Below are 19854 nucleotides of genomic sequence, written 5' to 3'. Positions count from 1 at the left end.
ACTTCACTTTCGCCACTCCCTGGTTGCAAACAAATGAATAGGGACGGTGTGGTACAACTTAAAAGTTTATCATGTGGGAAAAGTGGTTGCTTGGGGCCTATAAAGATGCAGTACGCAAGCATTATTGTCACCACTACGCACAGCTCCATGCTGGGATGGAGACAGGAGGCTACAGACAATCACCTCCTACAGTTACAGCTGCCACATGCTAAGCTTTATAGTGGCTACTACATAACTCCCAATTGTCCATTTCCACCATCTGTGTCAAAGAGCTAGTCTGTGCTTTACTTTCACCATGCGGATGCTGTTTCTTCCACTGGAAAGAAGCCAAGATATTGTCCCTTTTTACGAATGGGAAATTGAGACGGAGAGTTTAGCGATTTTTCCAAGGCAGAACCCTAAATCCATGGCAGATGTAGAACTCTTGAGATGTGATAGTCTACATCAAAAGCATCCTTAAGAGAAATTTGTCAGAAGCCTGTCACTAATGCCTTCATGATTGCAAAATATTGCCTGCTTTTGTTAACATATTGTAGGGGGGTAGTGTTTTCCAAATTTAATATTTCCACAATCTGATGAGTTTACTTACAAGAAATTTTAAATTTATTTGGGTCTTGAAGATCATAGAATGTGTGTGTGTGTGTGTGTATGTATATATATATATATGGACAAAAATTTTATTATTTATTAGATTTCGTAATCGCCCATCTGGCCAGTAACCCAGCCACTCTGGACGATGTACAATGGTACAATTTAAAACAGTAAAATTATACATTAAAACATTATTTAAAAATACGCTAACCCACCCCAAATGCCTGCCTGAATAACCAAGTTTTCAGTGTGTGGCAGAAGCTCATTAAAGAGGGGGCATGGTGGAGTTTCCTAGGGAGGGAGTTCCACAGAGCGGGGGCCACCACAGAGAATGCCCTGGCTAGCTGTCCTGGCTGATGGGACAGAGAGAAGGCCATCCGAGGCTGATCTTGTTAAGCAGCCTGTCTGGTGTTGCTGAGGCGCTCCTTGAGATAGGCTGTGCCGGAACCACATAGGGTTTTAAAGGTCAAAACCAACACCTTGAATTTGGCCCAGGAAACAACTGGTAACCAGTGCAACTCCTTCAGCACCAGAGTGATGTGATCACACCGGCGGCTGCCTTTAATCAGGTGAGCTGCCACGTTCTGCACCAGCTGCAGCTTCCGAACCATCTTCAAGGGTAACCCCACGTAGAGCGCATTACAGTAGTCTAGATGAGAGGAGACCAGGGCATGTACTACCGATGGGAGCAGATGGTCGGGAAGGTAGGGGCGCAGCTGCCGTAGCAGATGGAGTTGGTACAACGGAGTGGTACAATGGAATTTAGCAGAAAATAAATACTGATGTTTGAAATCACTGGATAGGATAAGGGATAGGGTCTTCTTGGTGGTGACCCCACAGTTGCATAATTCGCTTTTAGAAGAGATAGTATGGCCCCATCATTACAGGCTTTAAGCAGGCTTTAAAGGGCCATCTATTTCAGGTCCCTTTTTCTGAAAAAGATGCGGTACTATTGGCATGAACTGGTGCTGAAAGTGTGTTGAATATTTTAGCTGGTTTTGATGTATTATGCTGGTTTGACATTATTTTTATTGCTATGGTTATTTTGTGTAATTATTGGATTTTTTTTCTTTAATGATAATTTGGCATATGTATTTATGATGTTGTGACTTTTTAATGTATGTTGTCTTTCTATTTGTTATGGAAGCAGCCTTGGGAAGACTTTGTCCTAGAAGGTAGCATGCATATGCGTGTGTGTGTGTGTGTGTGTATATATAACAAATACAGTAATTAATAGTGCTGTTTACTAGTAGGTAAATCCCACTGTATTCAGTGTGTGATTTATTCCCTGTTAAGTCTATTTAGGATTGCAGCTTAAGGCACAATGTCCTTATTATTTTATTTACTAGACGTATTCCTATACCAGCTTTTAGTCAAAAACTCTCAATGTAGTGTGCAATACAACATTTTAAAACACTACTATCCACAGAACTTAAAAGGCTTAAAAGCGGAGCAAAACTATTAGGAGTAAGAGTAGTAATCAACTCATAAACAGTCATGGAAAGCTAAGACAAGAAAAAACATCTTCATTGTTTGCCAAAAGGCTAGCAGTGAGGGAGGCAATCAAATACCCCTGGAAAGGGAGTTCAACAGATAGAGGGCTTCTTCACACTGGGCTTTTATCCTGCGATTGAGATTGCTCCTTCATGGAAGTTTGCAGGCTCTTTACATGATGCAGTGACCCTGCTGTGACCCTCCTGCACTAAATGCCCTTTGTTCTGTTTTTAAATACATTGCAGATAATGAGCTATCAAATTATCCTGTCGTGTTCCACTTGAGTTCCCTCCATGAAAAGAGGAAAAGCGGGAAGAAGAGGAGCGAGATCAATGAAAGATAATGGAAAACTCAGATACAGGGAGAAGGGGGGGTGGGAAGGGAGCGTGTGTAAAGGCAGTCAGTTGTGATCTTGCATTTAAAACCGAAGCAAAGCCCGTTTTAAATGCAGGATTTTAGGCTGGTGTAGAAATGCCCAGAGTGCCACCACAGGAAAAGCCCTGTCCCATTCCATACCAACCTAACATTATTTGGTGGTAGGACATAGGGCTCTACAATCTAGAGCAGGGCCTCAGACTGTAAGAAGTTTGAAAGGCATTGTAACCTAGCTTATTTAAGGCAGAGGGTTATATGAGCCTCTGTTTTGCTTACATATAAGAGCAGCATAGATATGTATAAGGCAAGGGTGGGGGGAAGCTAAGAGAGCCAAAGATTGGTTCTATAGGACTGATCAAAGATTGGTTCTATTGGCCAGGTTTGAGCCACAGTAAATTTCAGGAAGTTATTATTAGATAGCAGGGTCATTTTGACTTTGCAAAAGAAAGAAGTTTACAGGAACAGCTTGTGGTTCTTGCACCTTTTTAGATCATTTGTGCTGCTCTTAACTTTGAATGTTAAGACCAGCACTTTTAATCAGGCCTGAAAATGGACTGGCGGCCACTACAGACAGAAAAGTACTTGCATAATATGATCATGTTGGCCAGTTAACAATCTTGATGCCCCATTTTGGACCAAATGTTCTGGACCATTTTCAAAGGTAGCCCTTTGTATAATGCATTGTAGTAATCCAAAAGGGGTTACCAGTAGGTATGTCAGAGAATTCCGCTACGGACTCCAGTGAGGCCGGATTCTTTAGATCCGGCCCCCCGGAATCCGTGGCGGAATGGCCTCCCCCACCCTGCCATCCCACAGAATCCCCCCGGGGCAGAATGTACCTGGCAGCGGATCCGGCAGTGGCGGCTGGTTTCCAAGCCACTGCCGGGCTGCTGCAGCTGCAAATGGTGGCCGTCGTAGTGGCCGCCACTTGCATCCTTGCAGTAAGCCGTGATAGGCTATGTAAATACTTATGTAGCCTATCACGGCAAAAGGCAGCCACGCAAATGGCATAGCGGCCGCCATTTGCATGGCTGCCTTTTGCCATGATTGGTTACGACGGCCGCCATTTGTGGCCACAGCAACCTGGCAGCGGCCCAAACTCCGGCTGTGGCTGGCCCTGGCCCACAGCTCCATGGAGCTGCTGCGGAGTGGGGCCAGCCAGGGAGGATTCCGGGGGGAGGGATGGAGCGCAGATTGACCAGCACGGAGCCAGGTAGGGATTTCATACATCCCTAGTTACCAGAGCAGGGATAACTGTAGCTAGGTTATCTCTGTCCAGATAAGGCCATAGTTGGTATAGCAGCCTAAGCTGATAAAAGGTATTCAGTGTCAATGAGTCCACCTGTGCCTCAAGTGAAAATGTATGTATTTATTTTATTTACAATCTTGATATACCGCTCCACATCAAAGATTTTGGAGCAGTGAACAACAAGATGAAAGAATAAAACACCATATTATAACAACTAAAACATTTTAAAAGAAACAGATTCTGAACTTAATAAACTGCAGCTGGTCACTCAAGGAAGGCCCCTCGAAATAACAATGTCTTCAGGAGGCACCAGAAGCAACGCCACGTTGGCACCAGTCTGACCTCCAAAGGCAGGAAGTTCCACAGGAAGGGGGCCACAACGCTGAAGGCTGGATTTAGGAGCCCCAAACTACAAACCTGATACTTTCATATTAAGTATGGAAGATGTGTGTGCATGTTACTTTTTTCTGATAAAAGCATTTTACTCTATTTAAAACCCATTGTCTGTGTGTGTGGAAGTCAGTGTGTCTCAGCATCAAGGCAGCGAGTTCTGATAAGGAAGGAAAGAAGACCAAAGTCCCCGAGGAAAGATAGCACCAGCGCTCCTGAACTGGAGAACTGACCGAGAGAGCAGGACCAATGGCAGTACGATAATGCTTGGAAAGGACCTGGATAAAATAAGGACAGCAAACCACCCCGCTATAGTCTGCCATGAAAATGCAAGCAAAAGCGGCGTCCCTCTAGGAGTCCGCAATGACTCGGTGCTTGCACAGGAGGAACCTTTCCTTTTCCTAGTTAGGTTAGCTGGATGTTGTTTATCCTTGGTTTTTTATTACCCAATTGCTCATACAGTTTTTTTGTGTATTTGTGTGTGTGTGTACCAATTCAGATTGTAAAACTTTTTCCTATTCACATTTTTCTTCAGTAAATATTAAACCCTTTTATCTGAAATGTTGTGGCTTCTGTTTTGCTTCCACACCCCACAACTAATAGCCAACTCCAAAGGAGGTACCTGAGATCCAGAGAATTTTAAGTCTGGTTTGATGGAGGCAGCCAGAGAGATAAAAATTTGTACCTGATAGCGGGCTTTTCTACATGAGGCTTTTAATCCACTGTATCTACTTTCACTTTTGTCACAGAACTGAGATCCAAGCATTACATGGAGAGTTTCCTTTCCTGCTTTTATGCTACAAGGTGGCACTGTGCTATAGTGGAATAGCGCAAATACACAAGTGAAAAAAGCATTTTCTTTCACTTTTAGAAATAATACGGCATTTCCCCTGCTCTAAAAGGACTTGCTGAAAGTGCTCTTTAGACACAGAAGTGAAATTAGAGGGTCAGAACATCATCTAAAGAATGTGTAAACAACCATGAGTAGAGAATGGTGAACACATGATAAATGTAGAGAAGCTTGGCAGCAGAAAATGACACAGGAAGGGAAGAGCAAAAAGGAGCGTGGGCCCACTATTTTTCCTGTTTTCTCTTCCACTCGTGGAACACGGCATTGCCAGTCTGTGACATAGACATTACACCTTTGCTGATAACATGTGGGAATTGGGATAGATGTGGTTTAACATGGAATTACATTTCTGGAAACTGCACCTACTTAAAGAGGGGCAAACATCCCTGTCTGGAGAGTTCAGTGCCATTCAGTTTTAGGGTCTTCCAAATGGAGGGAAGTGCTACCAATAAGAAGGCATAGTGCATCTGGTCCGTCTTTTCTTTCTTAATGGATTTCTGCAGTAAGGGAAAAGATGGAAGAAACAATAAGGGAAAACATGGGAAAGCTACAAGTGAAGATGATGTCTGGTTCCCCCATAAAATTCAGTGAATCAGGAAGAGCAATGGCACTATAAATTCCTTGTTTGGAAGCACATTTATTGCTGTTTGCCACAGGACTTAGAAGAAAGTAAAATTTGCAACTATAATTGAAACCAGGTCAACACAAATAAAATATATGAACATTTACAGCAATCGCTTAAGAGTAACAACTGTATAAAATCCTCCAGAGAACAAAAGTAGACTATTATTAAAACAAGAATGAACAATATATTTTTCAGAATTTTTTTTGTAGCTCTAACTTTGCTAAAGGCCTAGTTGCAGCTAATCAGTAAACTTTGGTCGTTCTCAACTATAAAAATGTTTTTGATCATCCATATGAACCATCCTGTCTAACAAGAGCGGAGTTAGTTGATCTTCCCTTGCCTTCTGATGTCAGGGGACAGTGGAAAAGATAGAAAACCTAATCTCCACTTCTTCTGCTTGCAAATGCAGGTCCTTAGACACAGTCCAAACTGTGATAATGAAGTCCTTCCAAAACGCTAGAAGGTATAATTTGAAAATGCTGTGTAAGCTTCCCTCAAGCTAAATGGGTCAAAAGGGAAAATAATTTTCCAAATTATAACAAGCTTTAAAATGACAAAGGCACAGTGAAAAAAAGACGAATTTTGAATCTCAGCCAGATCAGACTGAATTTCAATGTCATGAATCTAATCTGAAGCAAAGATTTGGTTCTGTCCTTTGTTCTTGATGTTAGATATGTCCAAAGCAGGCCAGACTGCTGTTAAGCAAGCACTCCCACCCCATCCCCACATTGCTTAACGCATATCAAGAGTCTTTTCTAGGGCAGATTGACCCGCCTACTCCAAGAGACATTCCTTAAGTAATCTATGATCCTCCTGAGCTAAAGGGTTTCTCCAAACTGATATGCATTTGACACTGAGGTATCTGTCATGACTGTCAATGTCGGTGTGGGAAGCTGAAAAGGCAGACCCCTTAAGAGGTTGGGTGACACAGTCTACCACCAAAAGGAAGCCTGGACTGCAGGGGTAAGCTGTAGTCTGACTCTCGGGAGTCTTGCTGCAGGTTGAATGCCCTGATAAACCAGTTTTGCAATGTCCTCATGCAGAGGCGAGCATATGGGACCACTGCAGTTGTAGCCGCCATGAGTCCTAATAGTTTCTGTCCCGTGTAGGCTTGTACAATACAGCAAGCTAGAACATCTGACGCAAGTTGCATTAGCACCTGTTCTCGATCCCGAGGAAGAAATGCACGACCCACTTCAGAATTTATGGAGGCCCCGATGAACTGGACAACTTGGGATAGCACTAAGAATTATTTTTCCATGTTCACGAACAAACCGAGGTCTTCTAACAGTTCCAGCCTAATTTGGAAGCTTTCCAGCAGCCGGGTCCTTGATTGAGCGGCTAGGAGCCAATCGTCAATGTAAGGATAGATCTGGACCCCACAGAGCCTGAGATGGGCACACACCACAACCATGCATTTTGTGAATACCTGTGGAGCTGTAGTGAGCCCGAATGGCAACACCTTGAACTGGTAAGCAAGGCTGTTGACTGAGAAGTGGAGAAAAAGTTGGCTGAACTACTCTATTGCAATATGAAAGTACGTGTCTTTCAAATCGATGGTCATGAACCAATCTCCCATCTGTAGCAAGGGTATGATCGAAGTCAATGTGGTCATTCTGAACTTTCTGGGTGGAATGAACAGATTGACCCCTCTGAGATCCAGAATTGGGCGAAGTCCACCGCCCTTTTTGGGCACCGCAAAATATCGGGAGTAGAAGCCCTCGTGCAGCTCTATCAGAGGGACCGGTTTGATTGCTCCCTTCAAAAGGAGGTTGTCTACATCTTCGTGAAGTAGTGGGGATGATGGCACCGATGTGATGCCCGAGAAAGGGGGAAGAGTGTTGAACTCGATTCTGTAACCTCGATGAATAATACCAAGGACCCACAAGTCCATTGTTATTCTCTGCCATGATGGAAAAAAGGCTGTGAGGCGGGAGTGGAAAAGGGGAAGATGATCCTGGGGAAGAGGCAGTTCCAGGGGACAGTCAAAGACGTTGCTTCTTTGTAAAGTCAGGCCTCTTACAAGAAGACTGGAAACGTGATGTTGAAGCAAATTGGCATTTCTGTTGGAAACCTTGTTGCTGCCGTAGTGCTCAATCCTGATGAGGTCGAGACTGACTGAAAGCCGACTGTCGATACCAGTGGCATTGACTAAATGGCAGTGGAGCCTGCGAGAGACCCATCTTCCTTGCTGTATTCTTGGCCTTTTGAATAGCATCCATGGCCTTGTCGGTTTTGGAGTTAAATGAACCCTCACCATCAAAAGGGAGGTCTCTGATACGAGAACGAGCCTCCTGTGCAAGGCCCGCCGACCTCAACCAAGCAAGTCTGCAAAGCGCGATAGCCTTGGCATCACAATCAGCTTGGTGTCTGGCAGTGTTAATTTGTTGCCTTGCTACCTTCATGGCCTCTGCTTGAAAAACACTTGCCAGTTTACGTTGATCATCTGGTAGGTAGTTGCAGAGGGAGCCAATTTTTTCCCATAGAAAAAGCTGATACCGAGCCATAGTTGCTTGATAATTTGTAACCCATAGTCCAAGGGAAGCAGAGAAGTAGATACTTCTTCCCATCAAATCTAGTCTCCTGCCCTCCTTGTCTACCGGGAAAGAATGCACCGGATGAGACCTGCCCTGTGATGACTCCACAGCGACTGAACTGGGTGGAGGATGGGTGAATAAAAGCTTTGCTTCCTTCTCTTGTATTCTATACATGGTCTCCAGCTGTTTAGAGATCGGAGTCATGGAAGACGGAGCCTTCCAGGGCAGCTGTACTGCCTGTAATACAGTCGAAGAAATTGAATGGCAATCGGAGTGGCTGAATCAGTGTGGAGGACATCGAACACCAGGTCCTTAACTCTCTCCATGGGCTGTTGAGTCTTAAGATCAAGTCACTGGGCCAATCTGGAAACTTGTTCTGCAAAATGACCCATATCCTCCGAGGAGGACAGTGGGTCCTGGGAGCCCACGGCGACATCAGGTGACAACAGCAACCACGGAATGGATGAGACCGAAGCCGAGTCAGACTGGTAATCTTCCCCTGGGGAGCTGGAAGATATCCGCCGGGCATCAGGCTTTGGGGACTCCGCCTGGGGGAGTGGAGAAAGAGCTTTGCCTCTGTCCGGGCTCTGCGTAGCTAATGTTTCCAGAGCCAGTTGGTGAGACAGCCATAGCACTGGCAATGCAGCAGAGGGCACCTGTACCAGTGGTGGCAGAGGCGGTGGCAGCATAACCATCTCCTGAGGCAGTGGCTGAGCTAAAGCAGCCAACGAATAGGCATCACGGTCACGCTGATAATCACCGGAGAAAACGTAATGATCATATTTTATTTATTTATTTATTTATTTATTTATTGCATTTATACCCCGCCTTTCTTCCTCTTGCAAGGAACCCAAGGCGGCTTACATTATCCTCCTCCTCTCCATTTTATCCTCACAACAACCACCCTGCGAGGTGGGTTGGGCTGAGAGTCTGTGACTGGCCCAAAGTCACCCAGTGAGCTTCCATGGCTGAGTGGGGACTAGAACCCGGATCTCCCAGCTCCCAGTCCAACACTCTTGCCACTGCAGGTCAATAATAGTTCCAATCATCCCACCCGTAACGACGCGGCAGAGGATGAGACCAATCCGATCCTCTTTCCCAATCTGAGTGAGGGGAATGAGACCTGACTCTGTACCAAGGCTGTGGAAACTCGGGTGGCCGCTCGCCCCTTTAGGAGTAGGTGGAGTAAGCCGAACACAGGGAGAAATCTCCACATTGAATATGCGTTTGGTCGAACCTGACCTCTCCACGATCCCGAGTCGGTGTCAAGTCTCTAAGCTCCCCTTCCCACATGGAAGGCGTTGGTGGTGCCGTGGTCGATATCGAAGGCACTGAAACCATTGGAATCGGCGAATCTTAACATCGGACGTGGCTCCAGCAGCTGAGCTGGGGTTCCAGGTCAGGAAGTGAGCTTTTTTGACTCCTTCGCCTTGTTCTTTCTCTTCCTGACTTTGGATGAATAAGAAGATCTCACCTTTTTCGACAACCTTTTGGCAAGGGAAACTGCCAAGGAGGGGCCCAGGGTTGGAGGGTCAGAACGGCCGGTGGTTAGAGCCACAGCTGACTGGGCAGGCAAATTAGGGATGTCAGAGAATTCTGCCACAGAGTCCAGTGAGGCCGGATTCTTTAGAATTCTTTAGAATCCGCCCCCGTGGAATCCGTGGCAGAATGGCCTCCTGCCACCCTGTGGAATCCCCCCGGGACGGAGCTTACCTGGGGCAGATGCGGAGGCAGCGGCAGCTCTGGCGGCAGCAGCTCCAGCTGGTGTCCCGGCCAGCTGCTGCTGAGCTGTTGCAGCCGCAAATGGCAGCCATCGTAGCGGCTGCCATTTGCCTGCTTGCAGGCAGCCGTGATAGGCTACGTAAGTATTTACGTAGCCTATCACGGCAAAGAGCAAGGACGCAAATGGCGGCCACTACGCCATTTGAGCCCCTGCTCTTTGCCATGATAGGCTACGTAAGTATTTACGTAGCCTATCACGGTAAAGGCGGCCACACAAATGGTGTAGCGGCCGCCATTTGCGTCCCTGCTTTATCAGTGATAGGCTATGTAAATATTTACATAGCCTATCACGGGCTACCATACGGACGCAAATGGTGTCCCCTACACAGGACGCCATTTGTGTCTACACCAGCCCAGAAGCGGCTGGAGGCCCTGCTGCAGATCAGCCAGGCTGGTGGCTCCGCAGCATGGTAGCAGAGCGGAGCCGGCTAGGATTCTGGGGGGGAGGAACGGATTGCCCCCGCCCCCCCAGCAGATACCCCAACCGGAACCAGGTAAGGGATTCGTACATCCCTAAGGCAAATTCACCAACTTCTTGGAAACCTCTTTCTGAGGAGCCTTATCTGTGCCCTTAGGCTGACTTTTCCGCTGATCTGAAACCGACGCCATGGTCTGTTTAGGGGCATCTGCTGCTTTCAGAGCCTTTCCCCACAGGATCGTTTTAAGTCTATCAGTGTGTTTTTTTCTCGCCTGCTTACTAAAAGACATACAATGATGGCAGGCCTTCACGATATGAGCTTCACCCAGGCAGAGAAGGCACAAGGAGTGCCTGTCCATGGGAGACAATTTTCCCCCACAACACATGCACTTTCGGAAAGGGGCCTTAATAGCCATATGCCCAAAGGCTCCACATGACCAAAGATCACAAGACAGAAATAAAATTGTAACCAAAACGATAAAACAGTTAAAGGCAGAGAACTAGAGGAAGAAGAGAGACAGCCAGAAAAAAAACAATATAATTTTCTCCTCAGCCAAAGCCTAACGAAAAGTCCCTTCGATCGAGTGCTACCACAATGGCAGTCGATGAAGACCTGGGGGACTGAGCGGGAACCCCACTGGAGTTCATGCAGTGTACATGCAGTGGGACGGTGGGGGAGGGGTTCTTACCAGAATTCCTCAGCTATAGAAGTTTCCCGAATTGAGGCTCCGCGCAGGCGCAGAGCCCATATGTATGTGATGCACAGAGACCACGAAGAAGAACTTAGTTGTATCTGGGTCATGTCAGGAAGTTCCTGTGTGGTTCTGTTCTTGTTGGAGAGAGACAATCAAATTCTTGTCCAGCTTCTTGACTGATATGTCCTCTAAGCCAGGGGTGGGCAGAAGGTAGATCTCTAGGTGTCTTGGACATCAACTCCCAGAAGCCCCTGCCAACGTGATCATTGGTCAGGAATACAGTGGAAGTTGAAGTTCAAAACATCTGGAGACCTACCTTTCCATGCCTTCTCTACGCCTTCCATTACACTCTATAGCAGCAAATACTAACACCCAAATAATTGGACACCATTTCAGTTTAACTGTACCTGAGGGAAATCTCCCACCCTCCCTGCACCGGAGTTCAGCATGGACCGACAACTACTAGATCATTATTAAGGAATCATAGCTCTGTGGTAGAGCAAGATGTTCATGTAGTAGGTCCCATGCTGAATCTATTGTACATTCAGTTAAAGGAAGACTGCTATGCCTGAGACTTGGAGAGCTGCTCCCAGATGGAATACACCCACATGGGAAAAGGTGGTGGGAAGTATTTCCCTGCTCCCCCAAGGGAATCCCTTGTTCTCTGATCACAAGGGGACTCCTCTGCCCACCTCTTCTCAAAGCCTCCAGGGGTTGGGGAGGACAAAGGGCCTGCAGAGGGAGCTCAAGCCTCTGCAGACCAGATGGGCAATCTCCATGAGCAAGATTAGGCCTGTGGACTGGAGGCTGCCCACTCATGACATAGACAGTACTGGACTAGATGGACCAAATATCTGACTCAGTATAAGGCAGCTTCATACATGAATGAAGGTACGTGGATCGAAATTGTATTACATTGACTTGTCAGCCACATGGCCATTCATTGCAAAGGTGAAACTTGCAGATGGAACCTATGCTAGAGAACAAACAGACATTCAGCATGGAGGGGCCCTCAAAATTTTGAGAATGATGAACATGCTGGACCAAACCAGTTCTTTATTCCCTATTTGCTCTTGAAGCCTCCAAAAAAATTCATTTGGCAGGAGTAGAATTAGGTGATTGTGGTGTACTTGAGAGACCTGATCGCTAAAGTAATGTCTTCTCTAATTCTGTCCCTTTGTAATACATCCCAAGCCGAGGGAACACCCCAAACTAAATTTTGGGAAATTTTGCATAAGGACCCCCCCACACACACACACACTTTTTCATAAATGTTTTCTGCCTCCTCAAAGAAACAGGAAAGCAGCCTTCTCTTGGCAATGCTTGGCTCCCAAGCACATTCACAACGCAATCTGTAGGATTTGTTACTGGGCATGCCTACATGGTAATAATGATGTGACATTAGAACCCTTGCTTGATTTATTATGCTTTGTGAAAGAAAGCAACGCTAACCCTTTCCCACCATGGGAATAAACCAGCTCAGTAGAAAATGAAAACAAGGACAAATGAAACACCAGCCAGAACTGATTTAAACATGCAAACTTTCTAATAGAAAAATTGGAACCAGATGTTGCTAAAGATGAGCAATAATTAAAGAAGATAAATTAAAGACATATTCTCTAGTAAATGATTCTGTTATACTCTAACTGCTTTTGCATGAGAAAGAAATTAACAAATTATTGCTGCTATTTTCAAGTCTTTTCCATTAATAAGAGGCAGAACAGGTTCTCTCTCAAATCTACAACCCAGTCTGCTTCAGCTAGTTTAATCCCAGTGTGGTTTAGCAAAATGAGCATGGAGATTGGGAGCCAGAAGTTCTTGGGTTCCAACGCTAACTCCTTATGTGGGCTACAGAAGCAGTAACGTGCATTTTTGCACCTTAGAAAATGACTTCATACAGATAGAACTGTATCACTCCGTCAAGTACCATGTCTCATTTTGTTTCTTTATTGGACATTCCTAGTTTAAGAATAACTACACTGGTTCTAATCCAGCTGTAGTTGTTGGCAACTACTAGTCACATGTAAGAGCTGGTGGAAGATTTAGAGGATCATCAAAACAGTTGCGTTCAGCCGTTTCAGTAACATTCAGATGACCATTGTGATGTGGGTGAGCACTGATTGATTTAAAATACTGATATGCCACTTTTCTGTTTAAGTATCCGAAGTGGCTTCCAAAAACAAACCATTCAATGAGAAACAATTAAAATGCACAGATAAAAATGGCAATGAGAGCACAGATACTTTAAAAAAACTATTGAAATGAAATAGATCAAAAATAAGATTAAATAAGCTACAAGGACATGTCACTCAGGAAAAACTAGATGTCTTTTTAAATGCATGGGCTTGCTAACATGTCTGCTTAAGGATTAGTTTGAAATAACAATGATACTTTATTTTGAAGTCATTTCACTCACATTGAAATTGCTTTGTTGATTTTTCAGCAAAAGCATGACATAAATAAAACTGTCTTGCAAAACCTCAAAAGATGCTTTATTCAAAAGCAGACCTAATGGTTTAAAAGGCACATATGCCGTATTTGAAGGGGGGCGATAGGGAATCAGAGGTTAAGGGTGCAATTATATGCATGTTTAGACAGAAAGAAGTCCTACAACTCCCAGACCTGGTTGAGGAATGCTGGGAGTTGTAGGACTTAAGTTTGTCTTAACGTGCATAGGACTGCACTCTGACAGTGTAATTCTGTGCATGTCTAAGTAGAAGTAAGCCCCACTGAGTTCAATGAGACTTATTCCCAACTAAACATGCTGAAAAATCTGCAAAACGAAATGGTGGTGGTGGGGAGCCATTTTACAAAACCATTTCTCCTTCAACTTCACAAGTTTTGCAGCAAATTACTCTTGCCAGCATTAGTCTGCTCATTTTGAAATAGCAGCTGTGGGCCTGGAGGGGGATTGGGATTTGGACATTCATTTTATATTGTAGTTTGACTGACATTGCATATTATGGTTTTGATATAAGCCTCTTTGGAAAGTTTCTGCCCTGAAAGGTGACATATAACTGTGGCAAGTTTGCAAGACGCTTCAAGAATATCGCCCACCTTCATGCTGACTTAAATGCTGCTGTTGGTACAGTGTCTGTTGAGGTGTCCAGTCCATGATCTTATCCTGTTTTGTGGGATCGGTTTCAGTTTTTGAAGCCTGAGGATGCTGACAGGATGCCTGCACCTGCACAACCTACCATGCGCTCTCTCAACACTTGCCCATCATGGCTCCTTTGAGCTAGCCATGGGGGGTGGAGGTTGGCTGGATGGATTGGGGGAGTGATGAACACATCATTGTACAATGGAATGGTCCCTTGAAGGAGGCGGGGGTGCAAGCAGTCCTGAAAAAACCCTCCCTGGATCCAGAGGTTTATACTTACTGTCGTCCAGTCACAAATTCCCCCTATCTAGGTAAGGACATTGAGAGTGTCATGGTGTCTTAGCTGCAAGTGCTTTTGGATGGAATCCAGAACTCTGGAAGATTATCTTGATCCATTCCTGTCTTGGTTTAGGCCAGTTTCAGGATTGAATCGGCCCTGGTTGTCCTGATGAATTACCTTCTTCAGGAGAGGTTAGGGAGAGTGTGACCCTGTTACTTCTTGATCTTGGTTTTGATACCATTGACCATGGTATCCTCCCAAGCTGTCTCCATTTTGTGGTGGTTCGGTTCTTACTTACGGGGTTATTTTCAGAGAATAACAGTCAGGCGGGTGGGGAGTTCTCACTAGGCTTGATGTCTCACAGCTGGCTCCCTCATCTTTCTAGATGGGGCTGGCAGCAAGGAAAAGGAAGAGCTGGGAGCAGCAATGACGGCAGGTCCCCTTCTCCAGATATTCCATCTACTAGTGCTGGTGTTACTAAGAACATCTTATGAAGTACATCTCTGTCTATAAACAGAGTTTGTGTGTGCTGCAATTCAGCAGAAGTGCAGAAATGCTACAGATCATGGTACTGGGTACAGAATTCAGTTCCATGAAAAAAAAATTAAAACATGTTTTTTTAAAAGAAAGTTTCTAGTGCTTATGATAGCTATAATGGAAGCTACAATACAAAGGTCATGTAGGCAATGCCTGCATTTAGTTGGTTGCAACATCCCTAAATTAGTGCCAACCAAGCCAATGGAGGGGGCCTCCTTTAGATACAGCCAGATGGGATGGTTGCTGACAGAGGCCATTCTGGGAGGAGAACAGAGCAGAACCAAAATGTCAGTTGGTTCCATCTGAGCCAACAGATGGGTCCTCACTGTCTCGCCTCTCCTTCTGCTGCAACCAATTTGCAGAATTTATACAGTTTGTAGAATTCAGGTTTTCTTGGTGGAGCTTTTGTATTGCCCGGCTACAACATTTAAATTGGTTTTAAAGTGCACAAATAGCTCTATGAAACAAACAACCATTTCATCTAGACATGGACTGACATGCAGAGGAAGGTTTGCTGAGATATTAGAACAATTGTTTCTCTAGCACACAAAGACTTATGTGACTCAGACAATACACAGCATTTGATGCAACAAAAGCCCATAGTTCTCTGGCATTTGAACTTATTTTACCAACAATGGAACTGGATGAGTTTCTTTCCCCTCCATTTTCACCTGGAAAAAAAATAGCCTTTCATTTCAGGAAAGACCTTTCTGATCCTCAAAATGAAACCACAATGTATTTTGTTTTTCCATGAAACAGGAATGTTTTAAGAAAAAAACTGAGCTTCATCTAATTGTGGGCAAAGGACTAATTTCTACCAGCTTGGTTAAAAAAAAACCATAGTTCTGACACAGCCTTTATTATTTTTTTAGATTGTTCATATGCTCAGATTGTAATAAATAAAACAAAAGTAATAAAACCAAAGCAGCATGTTCACAGAGAAGTAGCAGAAGTGAAGTGTCCAGCTGATAAATTTTGATGGTCATCTCAAATGGCACTCAGACCTCTCTCTGTGTTCTCACTTTTCTCATCCATTGGATCATTAATTCAAATATGCATTTTGGTGCTTTCACACACTGCAAAATTGGGTCTCAATCAGGCCACACGGGAGGGCCTCCTGAGGCCAATGGCATGAAATGGCCTAGGTGCAATCAAGTGCCAGACTACCTTAACAATTTGGTAGCTGCCTAAAGCAGTCCTGTCCAGATGTTCAGCAGCTTTAGGGCAAAATGTGCAGGCTAATGTCTCCTTTAGCATTACACCACAGCAGGCCTTCTTTCCTTACCTCTGTGCACCTTTGAAATCTGCAGTTTTTAAATGTTCCCTGGGGTGCGTGCTGCAAGGCAGTAGCTCGGAGGTAGAACATGTGTTGGGCACGCAGATTGTCTCTGGTTCGGTCTCTGGAATTTCCACTCAGAGCTGTTGAAGACCTCTTCCTGAAACCCTCGAGAGCTCCTGCCCATAGACAACATAAGGTGGTTCCCTATGCTTCTAGCATATATTTTTGCTGGCACTTTGTGGGTTGCTGGGGAATTTCTGAAGCCGAATGTAAAGGTGCTTGTGCAAATGTTAAATATTTCAGTTTATTTAGCCACCAAAGTGGCAGATCTGTATATAGGTGTATAAAGCAGCTATCTACTCAGAGGGTGGCAGGTTGGCTATAGTGGTGAGAAATTCATAGTTGCCTAGCATGCCAAAAAGTCTACCGGGGGTGTATTGGCGCCTGGATCCTCTGTGTTCTTGTGGAGTTAACAGAGTCGAATGTGTACGCACGTGCGCGCACACGTACACACATCATCTAGTCACTATTTTGTATTGTGTTTGATAAATTCAAGCATCATGAAGGCAGACCCAATAATAAAACTTAGGCAGTAGATAAGCAGTTCTTGATCATCTCTTGTCCTACTACAGATAAGAGCTGGATTTACTAGTCATCCACCTAGAACGGTGGGGGGGAGGGGACTTGTTCTTTCAGGGCCGAATACCATTTCAGAGAAGCTCTCACATTCCAGTGGTGGGCGGGGCTGAAGGCAACAGAGGGCTAAAATATAAAAATACCACCATATTGTCACTTACAGCCTATTGCCAATAACTAAACCTTAGGGGAGCCATTCCAACCCTTTAGAATGTGGCGGCAGGGGCAGCAGGGGGTGGGTGGGAGCTGAGAAACTGCCAAATGATCTGTGATAGAGGGAAAGTGGGTGGGGCATGGGAAAGAGGGCAAGGCCATTGGGGACCCCAGAAGGGCCAGATTTGGGACCTGAGCCTGAGTTAACCCACCCACAACCTGAAAGACCTACAACAACATTTGCAGATACAAAATTCAATACTACACAGGGAAAAATACTCTACAGAAAGATTAAAATGTATGATGTGCAGACAAGACAGTAGTTTGGGGAGGGGGCTTTACACCTTTACCATTTCACACTTTGCCTTGACTCTACCCAGGCATCAGTTTTTTTTAATTTCAGAAGCTGGCAAACCTATGTACACACACACACACACACACACACACTCCTATCATGCCAGAAATATTTAGATGTATTTCATTATTTGTTATTTAACAAAAATTTTAGTAACAGTATTTCAGAAAGAATGAATGTATATAGGAATGTTCCCAAATTCCCAAAAAAAGCTTTTGTGATCAACAGTTTCCATATCCCGTCTTCTCCTGTTATTGAATCAATAAAGATGTAATAAGTAATGCAAGATCTGAAGTGTGAAAGTTCCAAGCTCATGAGAAATGTCCATTGAAACAAAATGATATTCTTCAAAACGATATTAAAGATTTAATAGAAGGTAAATGCTTTTGAACTTGCATACCAGATTCAGTGAACTTGACCGTAAACTAACAGCCCAGTTTCAAGCATGCTTACTCTGAAATAAACCCACCAACTTAAATTTCTTAGTAAGTGCACTGTTACCTTAGACTATTACAAAACTATGACAGAACAAGCTAGTGCTGCTCAGAAATGGCATATCTCGGTCTCATACCTGTTATTTCCCCAGCTGTTAAATGAAAGTGTAAAAATAAAATTATATGGTTAGCATTGTCAAGTACCTTGAACATGCAAATACCACCTAAATACCTGCTGTTTTGTATTTATTAAATTCCAGCCCGGTGCTACGTGACACACAGCTCAAAGGCACAAATTCTCATCTGAGTGGGTTACTTGGGATTATTGACCATGACTTTGGCTAGGCCTGGAGTTCAGAAGAATAGCCTAATCCTGAAAAGAAAGGAAATAATAAAGAATTATGGTTGTTCATTAACAAGAACAGCATGATTTATTCATATCACCTTGTCTCCAATCCCCAAACTTGCTACTCCAGCAAATAAACACATATAACTCAGAGTACTTACCTCAGCACTCTTGTAGAATCATAAAGTGAGGCTTTTTAATGAAATTGCAGGATATTACTATAATATCACAGGCAGAGAACTTACTGACCAGCATCTTAAAGACAATTTCTTCTTATTTAGAATCATAAAGTAATAATTTCATGGTTACTGACAATAATGGTCGTTTTAATGATTTCCTTATTGAGAAGTGAATGGGACATTCATCTCCAGATCTGTGTGTCTGTGTTACATCCAATTTTGCTCTTCTGCCAATGAAATAGCTTCTGTCAGCAGAAGAGGGGGGGGGCAATTCTCCCTCCCCCCCCTGCAGCCTGCACACACCTTCAAAATCTGCTCCAGAAGGTTGGGGGTCCTCCAGAGCAGATTTTGGGGATTGCAGGGGGGAGGAGAAAAACCCCATTGTGTGAACAGAGGTCAGCTCACATGACATTAGATATTGCCCTGTGTGTTTAAAAAATGAGAAATACAAAATTGTTCAGAACCTGATAATTTTATCTTGTCCCAAATCAATACCTCTTCTCCGCTATCTGTGGGTAAAATGTAAGCTCCTTCCCACCTGTTTCCCTAAGTTACTGACTCATCTGTAGTTATTTCAAGATAAAGTTATTTCAGCCTTGTATTTTACACCTTGATCACAAAGAAATGCAAGGTTAAGGGTGGCATCCAATACATGTTGAGACTGAAAAAACTCTACAACTCCCAGCATGCCCCAGCCAGTCATGCTAGCTCGGGCATGCTGAAAGTTGCAGGACTTATTTTTCTGCATGCATAGGATTGTGCCCTAAGGGGGAATCATTTGAGGGTGGGTTAAAGAAACTCTGGGTCTAGGAATTAAGTGGGGAAATCACCAATCTGATACCACTGGGAGAAGAATTAAAAGCAGATAATTTTAAAGAAAAGACAGTAACTATTTTTCAACAGTTTTAAAAGATCATGGTTTTTAATACAGTTTCAGAAATACATAATTTGAGCGTCAAATCAACTTTGTTATCTGCAGTTTTTAAATTTTCATTATCAACTTTTAGTCAAAAAAATACTTATAAAGGGAAGGAAGGCTCAATAGTTATTCTACCTTCAACTGTAAACAGGACATGAAATTCACAGAACACAATGTTACTTTCTTTTTTTGGAAGTTAAGTGTCCTTAAAATGGGATACACAGAGAAAGTATATTCAGAGAAGTCAGAAAAAATGTAGGGGGCGGGGGAGGGTTGAAAGAAACAAAAGAATATGCAGTGATACCGAACATGCTGTGTATGATTAAGTATTTGAAAGTGGTCCAGAAGCTCCAGCATAGGCCAGTAACTGTCAAGTACACAAGACTAAGTCGTTGCAAAGCTTTATTTTATTACTAATGTCAGCATTCAAGAAACATTAACCTTGTGTGTCATAAACAGGTCAATCCAAAGGAACATCAGGTTTTTTCCCTCAGGGAATTCATCCCCATTAGTCCCAAATCACATACGTGACACAGGAACTGGGATTGCTTCTTTTGTTGTTGTTGCTGACTACAAGGCTGACAGTCAAGCTAACTATGCTACAATGCAGAGTCCAGTGTCATGGATTAG

General features: G+C 44.0%; 1 protein-coding gene across 7 annotated transcripts in view; it reads right to left on the bottom strand.

The window, feature by feature from the left end:
* Positions 1-19854, bottom strand: part of TRMT11 (tRNA methyltransferase 11) — a 104018-nt gene that overhangs the window by 36596 nt on the left and 47568 nt on the right. For 4 of the 7 annotated variants that reach the window (XR_014786681.1, XR_014786682.1, XR_014786680.1 and 1 more), the window contains exons 17-18: positions 18013-18153; positions 5316-16964 (exon numbers count right to left, since the gene is read on the bottom strand). Coding sequence is in view for 1 of the 7 variants with exons in the window: in XM_084827472.1 (XP_084683598.1) it covers positions 18148-18153 (6 nt within the window). In the remaining 6 variants the exon portion in view is untranslated. The other 3 variants (XM_084827471.1, XM_084827472.1, XR_014786683.1) reach the window with 2 other exon arrangements.

This window comes from Heloderma suspectum, chromosome 1 (genome assembly GCF_057233095.1).
Source record: "Heloderma suspectum isolate Gila_16-S chromosome 1, 16-S_ref, whole genome shotgun sequence".
NCBI classification, from domain to species: Eukaryota; Metazoa; Chordata; class Lepidosauria; order Squamata; family Helodermatidae; genus Heloderma; species Heloderma suspectum.
Note: the sequence above shows the minus strand (reverse complement) of the source record. Positions and strands in the feature narration are given on the sequence as shown.